Source organism: Dromiciops gliroides, chromosome 3 (genome assembly GCF_019393635.1).
Source record: "Dromiciops gliroides isolate mDroGli1 chromosome 3, mDroGli1.pri, whole genome shotgun sequence".
NCBI classification, from domain to species: Eukaryota; Metazoa; Chordata; class Mammalia; order Microbiotheria; family Microbiotheriidae; genus Dromiciops; species Dromiciops gliroides.
In genome coordinates, this window is record NC_057863.1 from 55,475,658 (window position 1) to 55,493,261 (window position 17,604).

Here is a 17,604-nt window from a genome sequence, read left to right on the forward strand (position 1 = left end):
AATGGGAGAAACATCCTATAAACAACTAGGTACAAGCAAGAGACATACAAAATGGATGGCAGGTCATCTGAAAAGGGAAGGCTTCAGAACGTGGGAGCTGAGCTTTGTCTTGCAGGAGGACCAGGAAGCTCAGAGGCATGAATGAGGCGAGAGAGTACTGGAGACAGAAGATGGAGACAGCCAGTCTAAAGGCATGGCAGTAGTTCATAGAATGTAGCTAGACCAGTGTAGCTGGATTGTATAATTCCTGTGGAGAGGAGTAAAGTGTAAGAAGATCAAAGTCAGAGAATTTGAGGGTCAGAGTGGACCTCAGCCATCATCTAATTCAACCACACTTAACCTGAATCCACTTGACGACCTCGAAGGAAGAAGAGCCCACCACCTCCCCTGAGAGCCCTTTCCACTTCCTGAAATCAGGCCCATTGATTCTCTTCTGTCCTCTGGGGCCCAAGAGGACAGATCTCAACTTCTGTATCATTGTCCTACCTCAACTTGACCAGAGCTGTTGGGCTCCCTGGGCACCCTCTTCCTCAGCCGTCCTCCAGTGACTTGGACTCAAGGCCTTTCACCATCCTTGCTGCCCTCCTCCAGGCCTTCTCATCTTTCCAATGTCTTTCTTTGATTTTGGTGCTTAGAACTGGACTTAATACTCCAGAGAAGGTGTTAGAAGTGAGAATACAGTAGGATTTTCCCTTCCCTGTTCCTGGCAGCTGTTCTTCTCAGGGCCAGTCAAGGTCACATTAGCTTTCTTGGCTGCTGTCTTGTCCTCAGTACATTATGGTGAGCTTGACATCCTCTCTAAGCCACAGTTTGGTCTTCAGAACAGCTGTCTAACCGTGCCTCTCCCATCCACTTGTGAAGAGGATATTTTGGGCCCCTGAGTGTGAGACTTTCCACTAATCCCTTTGAAATTTCATTTTGTTAGATTTAGCTCAGTACTCCAGGCTGTCAAGACCCTAGTGAACCTCCAGGGTTAGTTACCCCTCCCAGCCTGGTTTCATCTGTGTGTTTGATGAGAATTTGCTCCCCAGTATTTTCAAGATTATTGTCTCTCATGTCGATTTCTCCATTGTGTATTTGGTCTGATCCAGACATTCTTCTTGACTTTCTCCTTTAGTGCCATTTTCACTACTTCAGATAGCACAGGCACTGAGTTGTTCATTTGGTTGTAATGATTCCACTGTCTTCAGTGATGAAAAGGGAAATGCTCTACCTGTAAAATGGGGGTGGGGAGGGTGGACAAGATGATTTCTGAGTTCTCGTCCTACTCTAGGTCTTTGATCCCCTGAGTCCCCCTCTCTCCCTCTAGGAACGATCCTCCTTAGACAGGTCTGCCTGAAATATTTGCTCTTTTTTGAGGTCTTACTGCTCCTTACCTTTCATTAGCCTCCTCCTTATTGTTTTCCCTGTGAATTTGTATTTGAAACCAGTGTGACCCTCTGGCTGTCCTGTCTCTCTCCACTTGTTAAAGAAAATCAAATATTTGCTGACTGAGACAGTTTTTGCTTTGTAGCAGCTTCTTCACATCATTCAGACTTCTGTAAAAGATTGTGATCATTGGAATCTATGTCTTTGGCTTTATGCTTTCCCCATTTTGGCATCAGTGGCTTGTTGGAATAGGTCAGGTTTGAGCTGTTGTTACATAGAATGTCTTCTTGTACTTAGTCTAATAATTTGATGTTGTTTTAACTGTTTTCTCAGACTAGTCTGCGGTTTGAGTACTCACAGACAGGTGTTTTGAAAATGACTTCCTTGACAATAAATGTTTATTTTTTTCATGACGTTGGTCAGTACTCACTATATTCAGTACCTCCTCATCAAAATGTAGACCTCATGAGGGCAGGGACTGTCTTTGCTTTTCTCTCTTTTTATCCCCAACACTTAGCACAATTACTGGTACATAGTAGGCACTACTAAATGCTTGTTGATTAACTGATTCCTCCTCTCTCTCTCTGTTGTTTTGTTTTGTTTTTTTGTGGAGCAAGGAGGGTTAAGTGACTTGCCTGGGGTCACACAGCTAGTAAATGTCATGTGTCTGAGGCCAGATTTGAACTCTGGTCCTCCTGAATCCAGAGCCAGTGCTTTATCCATTGTGCCACCTACCTGCCCCTCCTCTCTCTTTGAAGAAAATCTTAATGTTCTATTGTCAGGAGACTTCTGAAAAGCGGATCAGTCTTTGAACTTTCATATATTAATCCTGAATTATATTTCCCAGTGTTTTTCACTGTCCTACCCTGTGCCCTCCTTACCACTGATGTTTAGGATCACACGTATTGACTCATTTTGGAAAATCTTGTGGAATATCTCTGGTTCTTTACTATGACACGTGGTTATTGGCACATATGCTTCAGTTGTCTACCTGGTGGTCCTTTTGCTTCTGTTCATTCCTTCTCTCCTCTTCCTGAAGATTCCTTCCCACCTCTAGGAGTTCTCACCTTCAGATTTTTTTTAAGAGTACCTTGATCTCTTCCTTGCCTTCTTGAGGTTTTGTTGGTCAGATTCCTTGTTGCTTTTATGGGTACATATGTCATCTGATTAGTCTGTGCCTCAGTGTCTGTAACCTTGCTGTGCATACAGTACTTCCTACTGCCCGTGGATAAAAACCTCCATTGTCAGAAAACAGACTCTGTCCTGGTAGTGGGGTGTTGTTTGTATTTAGTCATCACTGAAGGTATTTAAGCAGGAGTTGAATGAATCCTTGTTGGGGATATCATAGAAGACATAGAGAGGATACTTATGGCAGATAGGGAAATGGTCTAGCTATCCCCTGAGATCCTTTGAGCTCTGATTATGATATTCTTGGTTTAATAACATGAAGGTTTTCTGCAGCTTTTTTTTTCTGATCCTTGGCAAGGCTTGCTACCCAGTTCCTTGTGACTTAGAGGTTTTGGCTAATGAATGCATACCTCCTATTTAAAATTCTTCCTTTGGAAATTCTGTTGATTCTGTTTATTAGTGAGCAAGAAAATGGAAGGAATATTACATTTCAGGTTCCTCTTGTTTATAACCCCTTCTTTCTCTGGGGAAAGTGTGAGCCTGACAGCCAAACAGAGAGCAAGGGGAAAGGGTGGAGAAAGCAGCTTTGTTTAGTGTATTCTGTCAGTTTGGTGTGTTCTATCAGGTTGAGAAGCAGTGCTATCCTTTTTCACCAGGTAATAAATAGCTCCATTATTTGTTTGACATGTTAGGAATTCTCTTTCATATTGACATTTGAGTTGACTGGACTGATTTTTGTCTTATAAGCCTCCAACTTCTGTCTTAAATTTTATGTAAGTCCTGCTCTGGGCTTTTAAAAAAAAGAATCAGGCTATTAAGAATTAAGCCTGAAACTGTAAGAAGATACTCTTTTCATTCTTGATATTCTGATAAGATGAAATAAAATTTATCTAAGAGTGAAATGTAGAAGGTTTAGAATTATTTTCCTTGTTGGTCTGTAACCAAATATTTTCATGCCCGATTAGTATTAACTTAACATTCGTCCACATATATTCCAGTGTTTTGAATTGAGAAAAAGTTCAGCAAGAAAATTACCTTTTTTTAAAAGCCTATTTGGTTTTATAACGTTCTCAGCAGTTCAAGTCATAGATTTGGTTTGAAGCCAAGATGTAGGAGTATAAGTAAAGTGAAAATATTTTAGATGTTATTCTTCAGTGGTGACAGCATAGTGGAAAGTGAGCAGCCTTGGTGCCAGGAAGCCTTAGGTTCAAGTGCTACCTCTTGTCAGAGACCAACTGTGTGGTCCTGAACAAGTCACTTAACAGGTTCACCATCTGGAGTTGGTGGGCTTGATGCAGTGTGACTGTTATAAACACACGATATCTTCCTATTGCAGTCGGAATTAGTCTAGCCAACTCAAGAGGACTGGCATTTGTGCTGGGACCCCTAGCCACGATGAATGAGGCTGAATTAGGCAGTGCAGCATTTCAGCTTTCTGTTCAGGCTCATTTCCCTTTATTGAGGAGATTTTTAAAAATCTATTCATTACATACAATGGAGACCAAACCGTGTTTCTGAATAGTTTAATGAAATTGTATTTAGCACTTCCTCATCTAATTAGCCTGGTCTTCTAAAAAGAAAGTTAAATCCCTCTTTTGAAAATGTTCTTTTTTGTTAAACAGCTAATACAGAGTTCCTGCAAAGTACTTCACCTTTTCACTCGAAGTAAACGACTTTTAGGTGCCAGTTTATTCACTTTTACAACTCAACAAGTGTCTCTGAGATTGGCCTGGGTTTTACAGAACTTGACTGAGGTAAGAACTGAATGTGGTGATGAGGGGTTTGGGGGGGGGCAAGATGAAGACTTAATTGAAGTAACATTTCAAGGTATAAATGTGTCAATTCAGGTATAAAGATAATACCTGTGCTTTTTAATTTGAAACTATGCCCAAAGGACTATAAAACTGTGCATACCCTTTGACCCAGCAATACCACTACTGGATCTGTAGCTCAGAGAGATTATAAAAAAGGAAATAAGGACCCATATTTACCAAAATATTTATAGCTGCTCTTTTTGTAGTGGCAAAGAATTGGAAATTGAGGGGATGCTGATCAGCGGGGGAATGGCTGAACAAGTTGTATATGAATGTAATGGAATACTGTTGTGCTGTAAGAAATGATGAGCAGGCAGATTTCAGAGAAACCTGGAAAGACTTACATGAACTGATGCTGAGTGAAGTGAGCAGAAGCAGGAGAACGTTGTACACAGTAACAGCAACATTGTGCAATGATCAACTGTGATAGACTGAACTCTTCTTAGCAATACAATAGTCTAAGATAGTTCCAAAAGACTCATGATGGAAAAATGCTCTCGAGATCCAAAAAAAGAACTATGGAGTCTGAATGCAGATCACAACATACTATTTTCACTTTTGTTGTTGGGGGGTTTTTTTGTTTCTTCTTGTGATTTTTCCCTTTTGTTCTGATTCTTTTCTCACTAATTACTAATTTGGAAATATGTTTAACATGATTGCACTGCATTAAAAAAACAACAACAAAAAACCCTATGATTTCAACATAGAGTTTAAGCATTTTTGAGGCTCAGCTCCAAATCCCACATCAAAGACGATGTACTCTGTGCCTCATTACCTGCCAGTCATGTATGTAGATAAAAGTTCAAGATGTTCTTAAAATAGTTGGCACTCAGTAGATTGATTAATGATTATCACTGGCTTTCTTGAGTCCTGTGACCTCTCTCTCTATGGGCCTCAGTCACCTACTAGATCTCACTCATTTGTAATCTCCTGGCTTTTCACTTGTTACCACACATTCCTCCTCCCAAACCTGATCTTTAGCTTTGCTGTGACCTCTGGTCCTTAATCTTTGTTTGCTTGGGGGTTTTTTTGGTGAGGCAGTGAGGGGTTAAGTGACTTGCCCAAGGTCACACAGTTAGTAAGTGTCAAGTATCTGAAGCCAAATTTGAACTCAAGTCCTCCTGAATCCAGGGCCAGTGCTTTCTCCACTGCATCACCTACCTGCCCCTGGTCCTTAATCTTTACCCACTCCATCACCTTGTTTGAGACTTACCTTCCTCCCTTCACAGTCTTCATCCTGTGGCTGACCAGTTCATCTTTAAATTGTACTCCATCCTTTAATCTTTTTCCCCATTTTCCTTCTGTTCATTTCCTGTTCTTAAAAGATGATTCCACTCCTGCAATCTTGTTTTTCTGCTTCTACCCCAGGATAACTGAATGCTGCTAGAGGAAGACATGAAACCATATTGTGACTGGTTTTACTACTGATTCATGTTCTCTAATCTCAACTGATCCCTCACTGCTGCATGGCTGTCCTTTGATTCTTCCCTGGTGAACTGATTCCTTAACAGTTTTCCCACAGAGGCTGTTATAGAACTTCTCTCAAGCTCCTTGAGTGCGGCCTATAATTGGTGTTGTTACTTTTGAGTGTATAACGTGTGTGTGTGTGTGTGTGTGTGTGTGTGTGTGTGTGTGTGTGTGGTCTTTCCAAAGAGGGAGGTGGCTTTTGTCAAAATTATTAGACTATTTGCACTTTGTTGTATTGAGTCCCATAGGAAATATAAAGATATATAAATCAGTGCCATCGGGAAGTTTATGATGCTATTTCAGGAGATGAGTCATAAATACAAGGAAAGTTAAATAAGATTTAAAACTACAAGACCACATACAGTCATCATAACAAGTTAATATTTGATCAATTACCAAATTAACGTTATAGATAAGTACTGTGAACAGGACATTTGACCTTCTAGTGCTGATTATTTAGGGATAGAATTACATGAGGTGAAATGCCTGTCTTCTAGCAATCACATTCAAGAATATATTGTGAACAATCCCAGGGCGGAGCCAAGATGGTGGAGGAGAGGCTGTGACTCCCACAAGCTCCAGATATACCCATCCACTCACTTACAAATAATGCAGTTTAAAAAGCACAAACAAACCAGAGCAGCCTAATGCACATCAGAACAGAGTGAGACTATTTTTCAGCAAAAGAGGTCAATTGCGATCACCTACTGATCAGACTGATCAGCTCAGCTCACAGTTCTGACCCAACAAGGAACAGACAGTGCTTCCAGAGTGCCTCAGAGTCTTCAGTGCCAGCAACTTCTGAGGTTCTGAATGTGGACTGGTGAGGGGTTCGGCAGTAGGACAGGGTGAAGTGGAGGCAGTCTCTCCTGGAGTTAGGGTAAAACACCCTGGTTCTGAACCAGTGGGCTGAATCAAGTGGTGGTAGCCCAGTGGGGAAGGGGCACAAGCACGCCAAGCTTCTGAGCATAGAGAATCAGAGTTCAATCAGACTTCTGTTTCTGGGTCAAAGAGAAAGCAGCTGTGGTTACTCACAGGCCAGGCAGGCTGAGAAAAAGCCCAATCACCCCCTGGGCCATGCTGTATTTCTAACAGTGTGTCCTGGAAGCAGCGCTACACTTTAAGAAGGAGTTAAAAGCCAAGAAATAGATGGCCAGATTGAGTAGGCAGAGAAAGCAGCAGACCATCAAAAACTTCTTTGGGGAAAAGATAGACCACACTACACCCTCAGAAGAAGAAGATAATAATAAAGTCAAAGCTCCAACATTCAAAGCTTCCAAGAAAAATATGAATTGGTCTCAGGCCATGGAAGCACTCAAAAGGGACTTTTAAGAGAAAGTAGGAGAGATAGAAGGAAATTTAGAGAGATGGAGGAAAGAATGGAAAGAGAAATGAGAGCAATGCAGGAAAGTCATGAGAAAAAAGTCAACAGTTTGAAAAGCCAAATGGGAAAAGAAATAGAAAAGCTCTCCAAGAAAATAATTGTCTAAGAATTAGGCTTGAACAAATGGTAGCTGGTGATTTTATGCGAAACCAAGACACAGTAAAACAAATCCAAATAATGAAAAAATAGAGGGTGATATGAAATATCTCCATGGAAAAACAGCTGACCTGGAAAACAGATCCAGGAGAGATCATTTGAAAATCACTGGACTATCTGAAAACCATGACCAAAATAAGAGCTTAGACACCATCCTCCAAGAAATCATCAGGGAAAATTGCCCTGATATTCTAGAAGCAGAAGGCAAAATAGAAATTGAAAGAATCCACTGATCACCTCCTGAAAGTGATCCCCAAAAGAAAACCTCCAGGAATATTATAGCCAAATTCCAGAGCTCCCAGGTCAAGGAGAAAATATTGCAATCAGCTAGAAAAAGAATTCAAATTCTGTGGAGCTCCAGTAAGGATAAAGCAAGATCTAACAGCGTCTACATTAAAGGTCTGGAGAGCATGGGATATGATATTCCAGAGGGCAAAGGAACTGGGACTACAGCCAAGAATCATGTACCCAGGAAAACTATGTATAATCTTTCAGAGGAAAAAATGGGACTTCAGTGAAAAAGAGGACTTTCAGGCATTTGTGATGAAAAGACTTGAACTGAATAGAAAATTTGACTTTCAAATACAAGACCCTGGAAAAGCACAAAAAGGTAAACAGGAAAAAGACTTCATGAGGGATATTAAAAGACCGAACTGTTTACATTCCTACATGGGAAGATAATACTTCAAACTCATAAGAACTTTCTCAGAAAGGAATTCAAAGAAGACACAGGACTGAACTGAATATGAAGGGATGATATCTGTAAAGCATTTATGTTTTGTTCTTTGTGAGACAAACAGGGTAGGGTGTCTTATGTCTGGGACCATATTTGGGCTTGGGGCCTCCTGGGTATAGGGCTGATGCTTTGTCCACTGTGCCACCTAAGTAACCATTGATGACATCTTTAAAATAGGGTTGAGGTGGGGGAGGGAGAAGGGGAGAGATGGTCTGGGGAGAGGTAGTTTGCATGAAGGAAACAAGAAAAAAGTTTATGGACAGGAGGGGAAGAGGGGGAAGGAGTAGGGGAGTGAGTGGTCCTTAATATCATCAGAATTGGCTAAGAGAGGGACTAACATACATACTCAAGTAGGTATAGTAATATATTTTTGTCCTGAGGGAGGGGAGGGAGATTGGGGCAGGGGAGAAGAGGGGAAGGAGGGAAGGGCAGATTTGGGGTGACAGTAGTAAAAAGTAAAATACTTTTGAGGAAGGTGAAGATGTTCTGCATTACTGCACAAGTATGTCACATTGAATTGCTTGATTTCATAGAGAGGCTTTAGGAGGGAGGGAGAAAGAAAAATTTAGAACATAGAATTAGCTCAAAGACCTTAATCTCATCAGAGTGAGCTCAAGGAGGGAATAACATTCACACTCAAGTGGGAGGAGTAATCTATTTAACCCTACAGGAAAGTAGGAGGGGAATAGGATAAGGAAGGGTGAAAAAAAGGTAGTACAGAGTGGGGGAGGGGACAGTCAGAAGTAAAACACTTTTGAGGAGGAATAGGTTAAAAGAAGATAGAAAATAGAGTAAATGTCATGGGAAGGGAATAGGATGACGGGAAATATTATGATGATTGATTATAATGGCAAAACGTATGGTACCTACTTTGCTGGGCTATGAAGAAAATTCTTTGTCAAGTTTAAGGTACTATATATAGGTTATAATGAACAGGATACTACCAGAAAAACCTGGAAAGACCTACATGAACTGAAGCAGAGTGAAATGTACTATATACAAAATAACAGCAATAGTGTAAGGTGATCTGCTGGGAAACATGTGGTTATTTTCAGCAAGGCAATGATCCAATATAACCCTGAAGGACTTAGGAAAATTGCAGTCCATGTACAGAGAAAGAACTGATGGTATCTGAAAACGGATGGAAACACGTTTAAAAAAATTTTTTTGACAATTCCTTAATCTGAAGTTTTGGTTTTTTAACTGTTTTCTCTTAGAACCTAGCTAATGTGGGAATGTTTTCCATGACTACTCATGTATAACTTATTTTGAATTGCTTGAGTTCTTGTGGGTGGGGGGTGGGAATGGAAGGAGGAAGAGAAGTTGGAACACAAAAGTTTTAAAAAATTGATGTCAAAATTTGTTTTTTGGTTTTTTACATATATTTTGGAAAATAAAATTCTATTAAATATATATATATATATATATTTGACAGGGGCAGCTTGGTTGTGCAGTGGATAAAGCACCAGCCCTAGATTCAGGAGGACCTGAGTTCAAATCCTGCCTCAGACACCTGACATTTCCTAGTTGTGTGACCCTGGGCAAGTCACTTAACCCTCATTGCCCTGCAAAAAAAAAAAATTTAAAAAATAATAATATATTGTACAAAAGGCAAGTTGGGATCTCTTTGATTGAAATCATATATACAAGATTAATTCTCTTTGGCAATTGGATATGACCAGTTATCGATAGTTTTAAATATGCTTTAACTAAAGTTTAATTTTTAAATTTGAAAAAAAAAATCACCTTAATAGACATTAAATGCAGATATAGAGCACTGGCCTTGGATTCAGAAGGACCTGAGTTCAAATCTAGCCTCAGACACTTAACACTTACTAGCTGTGTGACCCTGGGCAAGTCTCTTAACCCCAATTGCCCTGCAAAAATAAATAAATAAATGAATGAATGAATGAGTGAATAAATAAATAAATAAATAAATAAATAAGAACTAAGGTGTCTGCCTCTCTTTTCTCCATCCAAAAACAAATCAGAAAGGAAAACTGCTGGAGAAAGAAAAATACAGGAATTCCATATCAGTTAAAGGAACCCTGCCAAAAATGTTTTCCCCTAAATAATCTAGATTATAGACAATCTATTAGTAGAGATTGCATTCTTAAAGCTCTCTAGGAGTTTAGTTGTTTTTAATTCAAAATGCAATTTTCCAAAGAAACATTATGGGGTCTTATAGGTCAGACTTAGGCCAGTCTAATAATTTTGGTTATGAGCCTGGAATCACATGAGACACTTATAGATCTTGTAGCAGTTAAAAAAAGGTCTACTAACCAGACATGGGAAGGATATGTCACCAGAATAACTTGGTTTGCCTTACATAATCTCCCTCATTTCTATCTAGAAACACATCTGGTGAGCAGGGCAAGGGATGAGGTGTGTGACGGGGACATATGCCCAGTCTAAAGGACCCTTACTTCTCCTGGGCTTGTCTCCTCCAGGCCCTGAGGAAGCCTTAAAGCTTCTTCTGGGCCTATCAAGCTTCCCAGGCAGGGCTGCTTCTTTTTTTTTGGTGGGGCAATGAGGGTTAAGTGATTTGCCCAGGGTCTCACAGCTAGTAAGTGTCACGTGTCTGAGGACAGATTTGAACTCTGGTCCTCCTGAATCCAGGGCCAGTGTTTTATACACTGCAACACCTCACTGCCCCCTAAACATTTTGATGTTTTGGGGAGTATGGTGAAAGGATTGTTAAAGAGCCCTTCCTTCCTTCCTTTTTTTTTTTTTTGGTGGTGGTGTTGGGGCAATGAGAGTTAAGTGACTTGACCAAGGTCATACAGCTAGTAAGTGTCAAGTGTCTGAGGCCGGATTTGAACTCAGGTCTTCCTGAATTCAGAACTAGTGCTTTATCCACCCAGGCAGGGCTTCTTAATCCTTTTTTGTGTCATGAGCCCCTTGGGTAGGCTGGCAAAGCCAATGGACTCCTCAGGATAATGCTTTTAAATGTATAAAAATACATAGGATTACCAAGGAAACTAGTAATATTAAAATACAGTTATTAAAACAATAAAAAAAACCCTCATAAAAAACCCCCACTAAGTCTGTGGGCCCCTGGCTAAAAACTCTTGTTTTTATAGGGAGAACTTAGTTTAGCCTACATGTTAGGCATCCCAGGAAATACTGTTCCTTTCTACCAAAAATGGGTTAATTGGGTTTCTAGGTTAGCCCAAAAAAATCTCTTTTAACCCATAACATAATAATTATAGTATAAATCAGACAATAGACCATTTTATACCTTCTTAATTTTCCTATTGAAATAAATCCATTTCAGGTGTTAATGTGTAGATATTTCTCCTCCTCTCCAGCATAGTCCCAGTGAGAAGGGTGTATGCCCTCTCGTTTTCAAAAACCCTCATATTCCCCCACTATGTGAATCTCCTTTTCCCTTCCCGACTATTGCCCTAGCTTCCAAGGTAATCTTGTTAAGAGTTTTAGTGGCTCTTGTGGCCTCTCAGAATAGGAACAGGGCTTGTCTAAGAGGACCTTATTGTTGGGGCAAAAGGGGCCCAGGCTTTGGGCTTACTGACTTCTGCAGCCCTTGTTGCATTTGCATATGGTGGTTGAAGGTCAAGGGCCTGGGTGGAAAGGGTGGTTCAGGCACTAAGCGTCACTGAAGTTTTTCAAAGGAGAGTTATAGGTGTCTTTAGAGGGTGTCTGCTCTCTCAGGCTGTGGGAAGAAGAGTCCCTTTAAGAAGGTGGCCAGAGATGTTCTGGGGGTAGTGACCGGGGGCCATTCCTATTTATGAGTCATTTATAACTTCAGTTTTCTCAGGCAGAGTGTGCCTGCAGTAGTCACAATCCTCTCCATTTTTGTGTGCAAATGTGGTGTCAGAAATGAATCTGATCTTGATGTGTGTGCTCACGTTTCCACTGTATGCTGGTAAGCCGAGTCAAAGTGAATCAGAGATGTTTTTGTCATTGTTTTACATAAAAGAGAGTGTTGTGACTTTCCTTACCTGGCTCCCCAAGGAATGCCTTCTCTGCTCCTCTCGGCCTACCCAGAGTTTTTACATAGTTCAAGACCAGAGTTGATCATGCCTTCCACAAAACCTTCCCTGATTGCTTTTGTCTACTGCTTCCTTCTCAGTATTCTGTAGGATTTACTGCCTAGATTGTCTGTTTTACTCTAATTCTATTCTGTCTTGTTTCCTAATTGTCTCCTATGCAAACTAGAGAGCAAGAATGTTGTGAACTTTTGTATGCTCCCCATGGTGCCTCCTCGACATGTACTGATTAGTACTCATTTCTTAATATGAAGTTTTTGCTCTTTTGTATTTGTATGGCATCTTCTTTCTGAAAAGCTAATGTTCACATAGGAATCTATCATTTGTCTGATTCAGTTTTGTGGATACTTTATCATTATGAAACATAACTAATCTTCAACTTCCTATTTGCCAGCCATTTCTTTCATTTTAGTTATTCATATTCTAACATTCACACTAACACCTCATAAAACATTTTAGAACTTGGTGTTGTATTTTTCCTCTTTAGTGTAAACTAGCCTATTAAAATCTGTACATCTAACTTTTAAATTAAATTTTGGGGTTTTCTAGGTGCAAAAAGCAGCTGCAGAAGAAAATTGTTGCTTTGGAACCATTGATACTTGGCTATTATATAAGCTCACAAAAGGTAAGGCCAACATGGCAAAGGGATAACTCAAGTAAGTGAAATTTGACAGACAAATATACTGGAACATGGCTGGTGCCATTTTTCCTTCTCCATCCAAGAGGCTCTCCTCAGAGCCTCAGTATGGGTCACAAATGAGCCAATTTGGAATAAGGGGCTTTCTTCTCAGGCTTTGCATCCCAAGAAATTGATAGTCACAGCATGGATGCAGGTCTACATATGATTAAACATTGAATTGTCTTCACATGTTCTTTGTAAAATCTAGAACTAAATCTCTCTTTTTTTTAAAATCACAAATGCAGGTTCTGAATATGCCACGGACTTCTCAAATGCTAGTACAACTGGAATTTTTGACCCATATCAGGTAGAAATTTTTTGTGTCTTCTTTTAAAGCTAATTATAATAGATTGACCCTGAAAGAGAGTTGAGAAAATGCACCTTCGTTTCCTCTATGCAGATCTAGGAAACTATGGGTGTGAAATGTCATGCATACTGTCAGATAGAACTGCTGATTAGTTTTGCTGAATGTTTTTTCCCCTTTAAAAAAAAATCTTTTAAAATGATGACTAAAGCATTTGGGGATTGGGGAAGGATATGCTTGGAAATGAAGGTGATGTGAAAACAAAGTATAAAAAATAAGGCAAATGAGAGCTAAATTATTAAGCAAATCAGCTCTGATTCTTATGAAATATTTTTATGTTCAGATGTGTTGGAGTGGGATCCTCACTTCCCTGCTTTCAATACCAGTCTCTCTCCTGCCTCCTGTGAAAGACACAAGGTAATAATCAGCCTCAGATTTAAAAACCAACCCCCCCCCAAAGTCTTTCAATCCATTTTGCTTTCTTGAAAGGGGGGGGAGGGATCTTAAATGCTATAGGGTGTTTCTTTTGATTTGCAAATATATATATATATATAAACACTACATATAGGACTGTATTAAAGTATTTTTCTTAAATTATACTTCTGTTTTTAATCGCATTTTAATAGACCTTTGTGCTACTAATTGCCTAACATTTAAATATAAACTAAAATTGATTGTTAAAATCTTAAGGCATAATAATGACTAATTTAAAAACCCATTTTGCTTAAAGTCACAACTTTGGATCAGTGGATAAAGAAATACTTGGAGCACCCATACCAATTGTGGCCTTGGTGAGTAGAAAACTTAAGAGCTCCCCTTTGTGCTGTAAAATAAACTGATTTCTAGGAATAGCCAGAATTAATTATGCAGAAAACAACTGCTCTTGACTACAAAGTGGTCAAAAAATTTTTCACTGACAAAGGGTCCTAAATACTCCTGAAAGGAAGATCCAGACAGGTTGCACCAGTACTCCTGTCTTGTAACCATTTTGAAATCTTCTGTAATCTCTCTTCATACTGTGTATAGAAAATCTTGTTTAAATTTTCTTTAGAAAGGGTTTTCTCCATAGGGATATGGTTCTTTTATTAATTTGTTTCTTGAGGGACCCTGGCATTTGATGTTTTCCATGTGAACTAAGGTTTTCCTTAATTATAGCCTCAGCTGAAGGTCATTATTTAACATGGGCAGCAGGTGTGCCCTAGGAGGGAAAGTACTTGGAGTCAGAAAAGCTAGATTCAAATCCTGGCTCTACCACTCAGTATTCATGAGACCGTGGCTAATTCACAACCTCTCTGAGCCTCCATTTCCTCTTTTGTAAAAACGGAAATACTAATTCCTATACAATATTAGCAGGCTGTTACAAAGCTCAAATTAAATGTGAAAAGGCTATATAAACCATACATTCTGTGTAACTTTAGGGCAGCTAGGTGGCACAGTGGATAAAGTGCCAGGCCTGAAATCATCTTCCTGAGTTCAAATGTGGCCTCAGACATTTACTATCTGGGTGACCCTGGGCAAATCACTTAACTCTTCCTCAGTTTCCTCATCTGTAAAATGATCTAGAAATGGAAATGGCAAACCACTCCAATATCTTTGCCAGGAAAACCCCAAACAGGGTCATAAAGAATCAGCCATAGGGGCAGCTAGGTGGTGTAGTGGATAGAGCACTGGCCCTGGAGTCAGGAGGACCTGAGTTCAAGTCTGGCCTCAGACACTTAACTTACTAGCTGTGTGACCCTGGGCAAGTCACTTAACCCCAATTGCCTCAACCCCCTCCCGCCCCCCCCCCCAAAAAAGAATCAGCCATGGCTGAAAAAAGGACTGAATATTTTGGTAGATTCTGTAAAAGGGAATGGAAATTTATCTCCTCCTGATTAATAATCATGAGGAAGATACTATGTGTATTGTTATGATCTGCTTCTGCTAGATGTAAAAGAGAAAGACAAGGTAATCAAAGGAAGTAACTTCAGTGTTGTAGCTGATCAAAATGCAAATAAAGACATTTATTTGTCTCATTAAACAAACATTTATGATGGTGACAGGAAGAAACCATACTAACTACCCAAAACTATTCTATCCCATTTTATCCCAAGAGCCTTGTGGATAAAGAAAAACAGTACAAGTCACGGTTTGCTTTTTTCTTGTTTGGTTTGGTTTTGTTCTATAGGAAGAAGTCAGGCTGATTTAGAAAGATGCAAATTAAGTCTAGAGATAAAAGGGTTATATGAAATTGTTTAGGAAACAGGGATTGATAAGAAGGGAATCTTTCAAAATAAAAGCCTGTTATATATCTGTGATTGTCTCTGTTTTAATAGTTCATTTTTTTTTAAGTCTAGAAACTCACATTTCCCCCTTGTACCTAAGTGTAAATCATATTTTCAGATTAGCCCTGGTGGTTTAGACTAAAACAAGGTGGCTCCTAATACCACCTGGTGGCAGCTTAGCCACATTACCGGCTGAATTCTTGTGAGGGGTCAAACTCCTAAAGTGAAATTGCAAGCCTATGCAATGGACAAAAGCATCTTCATAGCCTCTGTGTTACTCCACCACTTTGACCCAGGTATTAAGCCATGAGATTCTTTTATGTGATGAATGGAGGCCTGGATCAGATTTCTAATAGGAGACTCTTAGAGCATGTTAAGATATGTTTTTAAAGGCCTTTGCCCTTTAGTGGAAAGAGCCCATACATAACAATATAGACTAATTAACCAAATAAATTTCCAGCCCCAGAGTGAATCTTATTTTGATTATTTTTTAATAGATTTTTTAAAATGTAGCTAAAAAGTAAAATGTCTGATGAGATGTGATATATTACCTTGAAACTGATTGGGTCAATAGATTTTTATCTTTTGGTAATTGATATAGGTAGCTGACCAACAGGCAGCCATGTTTGGGGAATGCTGCTTTCAGAGAGGAGATGTGAAGCTCACTATGGGAACAGGGACTTTTTTGGATATTAATACTGGAACCAACCTTCAACAGACTGTTGGAGGTAAATGTTTGGTCAAACTTTTTTCTGTTGTTTGTTTATTGTGAATAAAACCACATCTCTTAAGAAAAGTTGAGCAAATCTTTCATGATGCTTACTGTGAGGCAGTTTCTTACTGTACATTGATATCTTCTGCTGGCTTTTCATAACAAGGTCACTTGCATATCTTCTCAGTTGAGTCAGTAGTACTAAAAACTACCCAACTCCCATTTCCCTTTCCTGTCTTGTGTTGTCTTCTTTACCTTCTAGCAACAAAAGAATATTTATGTGATATTATATATGTGTGTATATATTTATGTATCCATATGTAAAATCTTATCTTCATATCAGTTCAGAAAATATGGGAAACTGTGATCTGCTTTCTAAACATTATTTAGATAATACTGGACATTGTGTTTTGGACATGTAACTCATGTAATTGTGCTAATATAACTAGTCAGATCAACTAGCACTTATTGTGCCAGGCCCTGTGCTAAGCCAGATGATCCAAAAAAGGCAAAAACTGTCACTGCTTTCAAGGAGCTCACAGTCTAATGGGGGAAGACTACATGCAAACAACTATGTGTATACAGTATATACAGGCTAAATCAAATATATTTCATGTTTTGTAACAGATGTTTTTCTCTTTATGATTGAATTCATTAGGGGGTTTTGCCTTTGGAGCAATCATTAGTAAACCACCAGAGTTAGAATTAGGTTTAATATTTGTTAGTCACTCCCAAACTTTCACCTACTCCAAGTCTTCCTGTTTCTTTTGAGGACATAATCTGGTCATCCAGCTTCTTAACCCTGGAGGCCTTCCTTGGTCCTTTCCTCTCCCTTAGCCACCATACTCATTTACATCACCAAGTCCTGTCAGTTCTGCCTGCACAACATTTTTCATGTTGATCCTTTTCTCTCCACTCACACAACACCCCCCTCATTCACATACCCATTACTTTTTGCCTTCTTATAATAGACTCCTCTTTCATTTTCTTGCCTCCCATCTATTCCCTTCTCCAATTCATCTTCCATCTACCTTCCAACTAAAACACAAATCTGACAGTGTCACTTCTTGACTCAAGTCTTCAGTCCCTCCCGTTTGCCTGTAGAATAAAATACTCATTCTTCAGCCCAACGTTTAAAGCCCTGATAGAGGCTGGCTCCAGCTGAACTTTCCAGACTTATTTTACCTTATTCCTCTTCACAGGGTCTCAGTTACAGACTAAGTTTCCCAAACTTGGCCTTCTGTCTCCTGCCTTTGTGCCTATACCAGACAAACCCACATGCCTGGAATGGACTTATTTTTCACCTTGTACAATCCTTAGTTTCTTAGAGGCTCCATTCATGTGCCCCTTCATACACAAATCCTTCCCTCAGCTGCCTCCTTCATTCTCTTTCCCTCTGCATTTTATATCCCCAGGAACTTCTTTGAGGTCAAGGCCTGGGATTTTGTTTGTTTCTTTGTTTGTTTTTTGGTCTTTGTATCTGAAGCACCATGCATAGGGTAGGCACTTAATGTTGACTTCATTAAATTTAATACTAATTTCTCTAGTAATCTTGTCTGAAAATAGCTTGAAATTTTACTTA

The 17,604-nt window shown here is 39.5% G+C and overlaps 1 protein-coding gene across 1 annotated transcript in view; it reads left to right on the forward strand.

The window, feature by feature from the left end:
• LOC122751788 (putative glycerol kinase 5) overlaps positions 1-17,604 on the forward strand; it is a 56,141-nt gene that overhangs the window by 20,896 nt on the left and 17,641 nt on the right. Inside the window, exons 5-10 of the mRNA XM_043998948.1 lie at positions 4,119-4,250; positions 12,613-12,688; positions 12,988-13,049; positions 13,390-13,463; positions 13,777-13,837; positions 15,912-16,038. Coding sequence (XP_043854883.1) covers positions 4,119-4,250; positions 12,613-12,688; positions 12,988-13,049; positions 13,390-13,463; positions 13,777-13,837; positions 15,912-16,038 — 532 coding nt within the window. The remainder of the gene's footprint in view (positions 1-4,118; positions 4,251-12,612; positions 12,689-12,987; positions 13,050-13,389; positions 13,464-13,776; positions 13,838-15,911; positions 16,039-17,604) is intronic.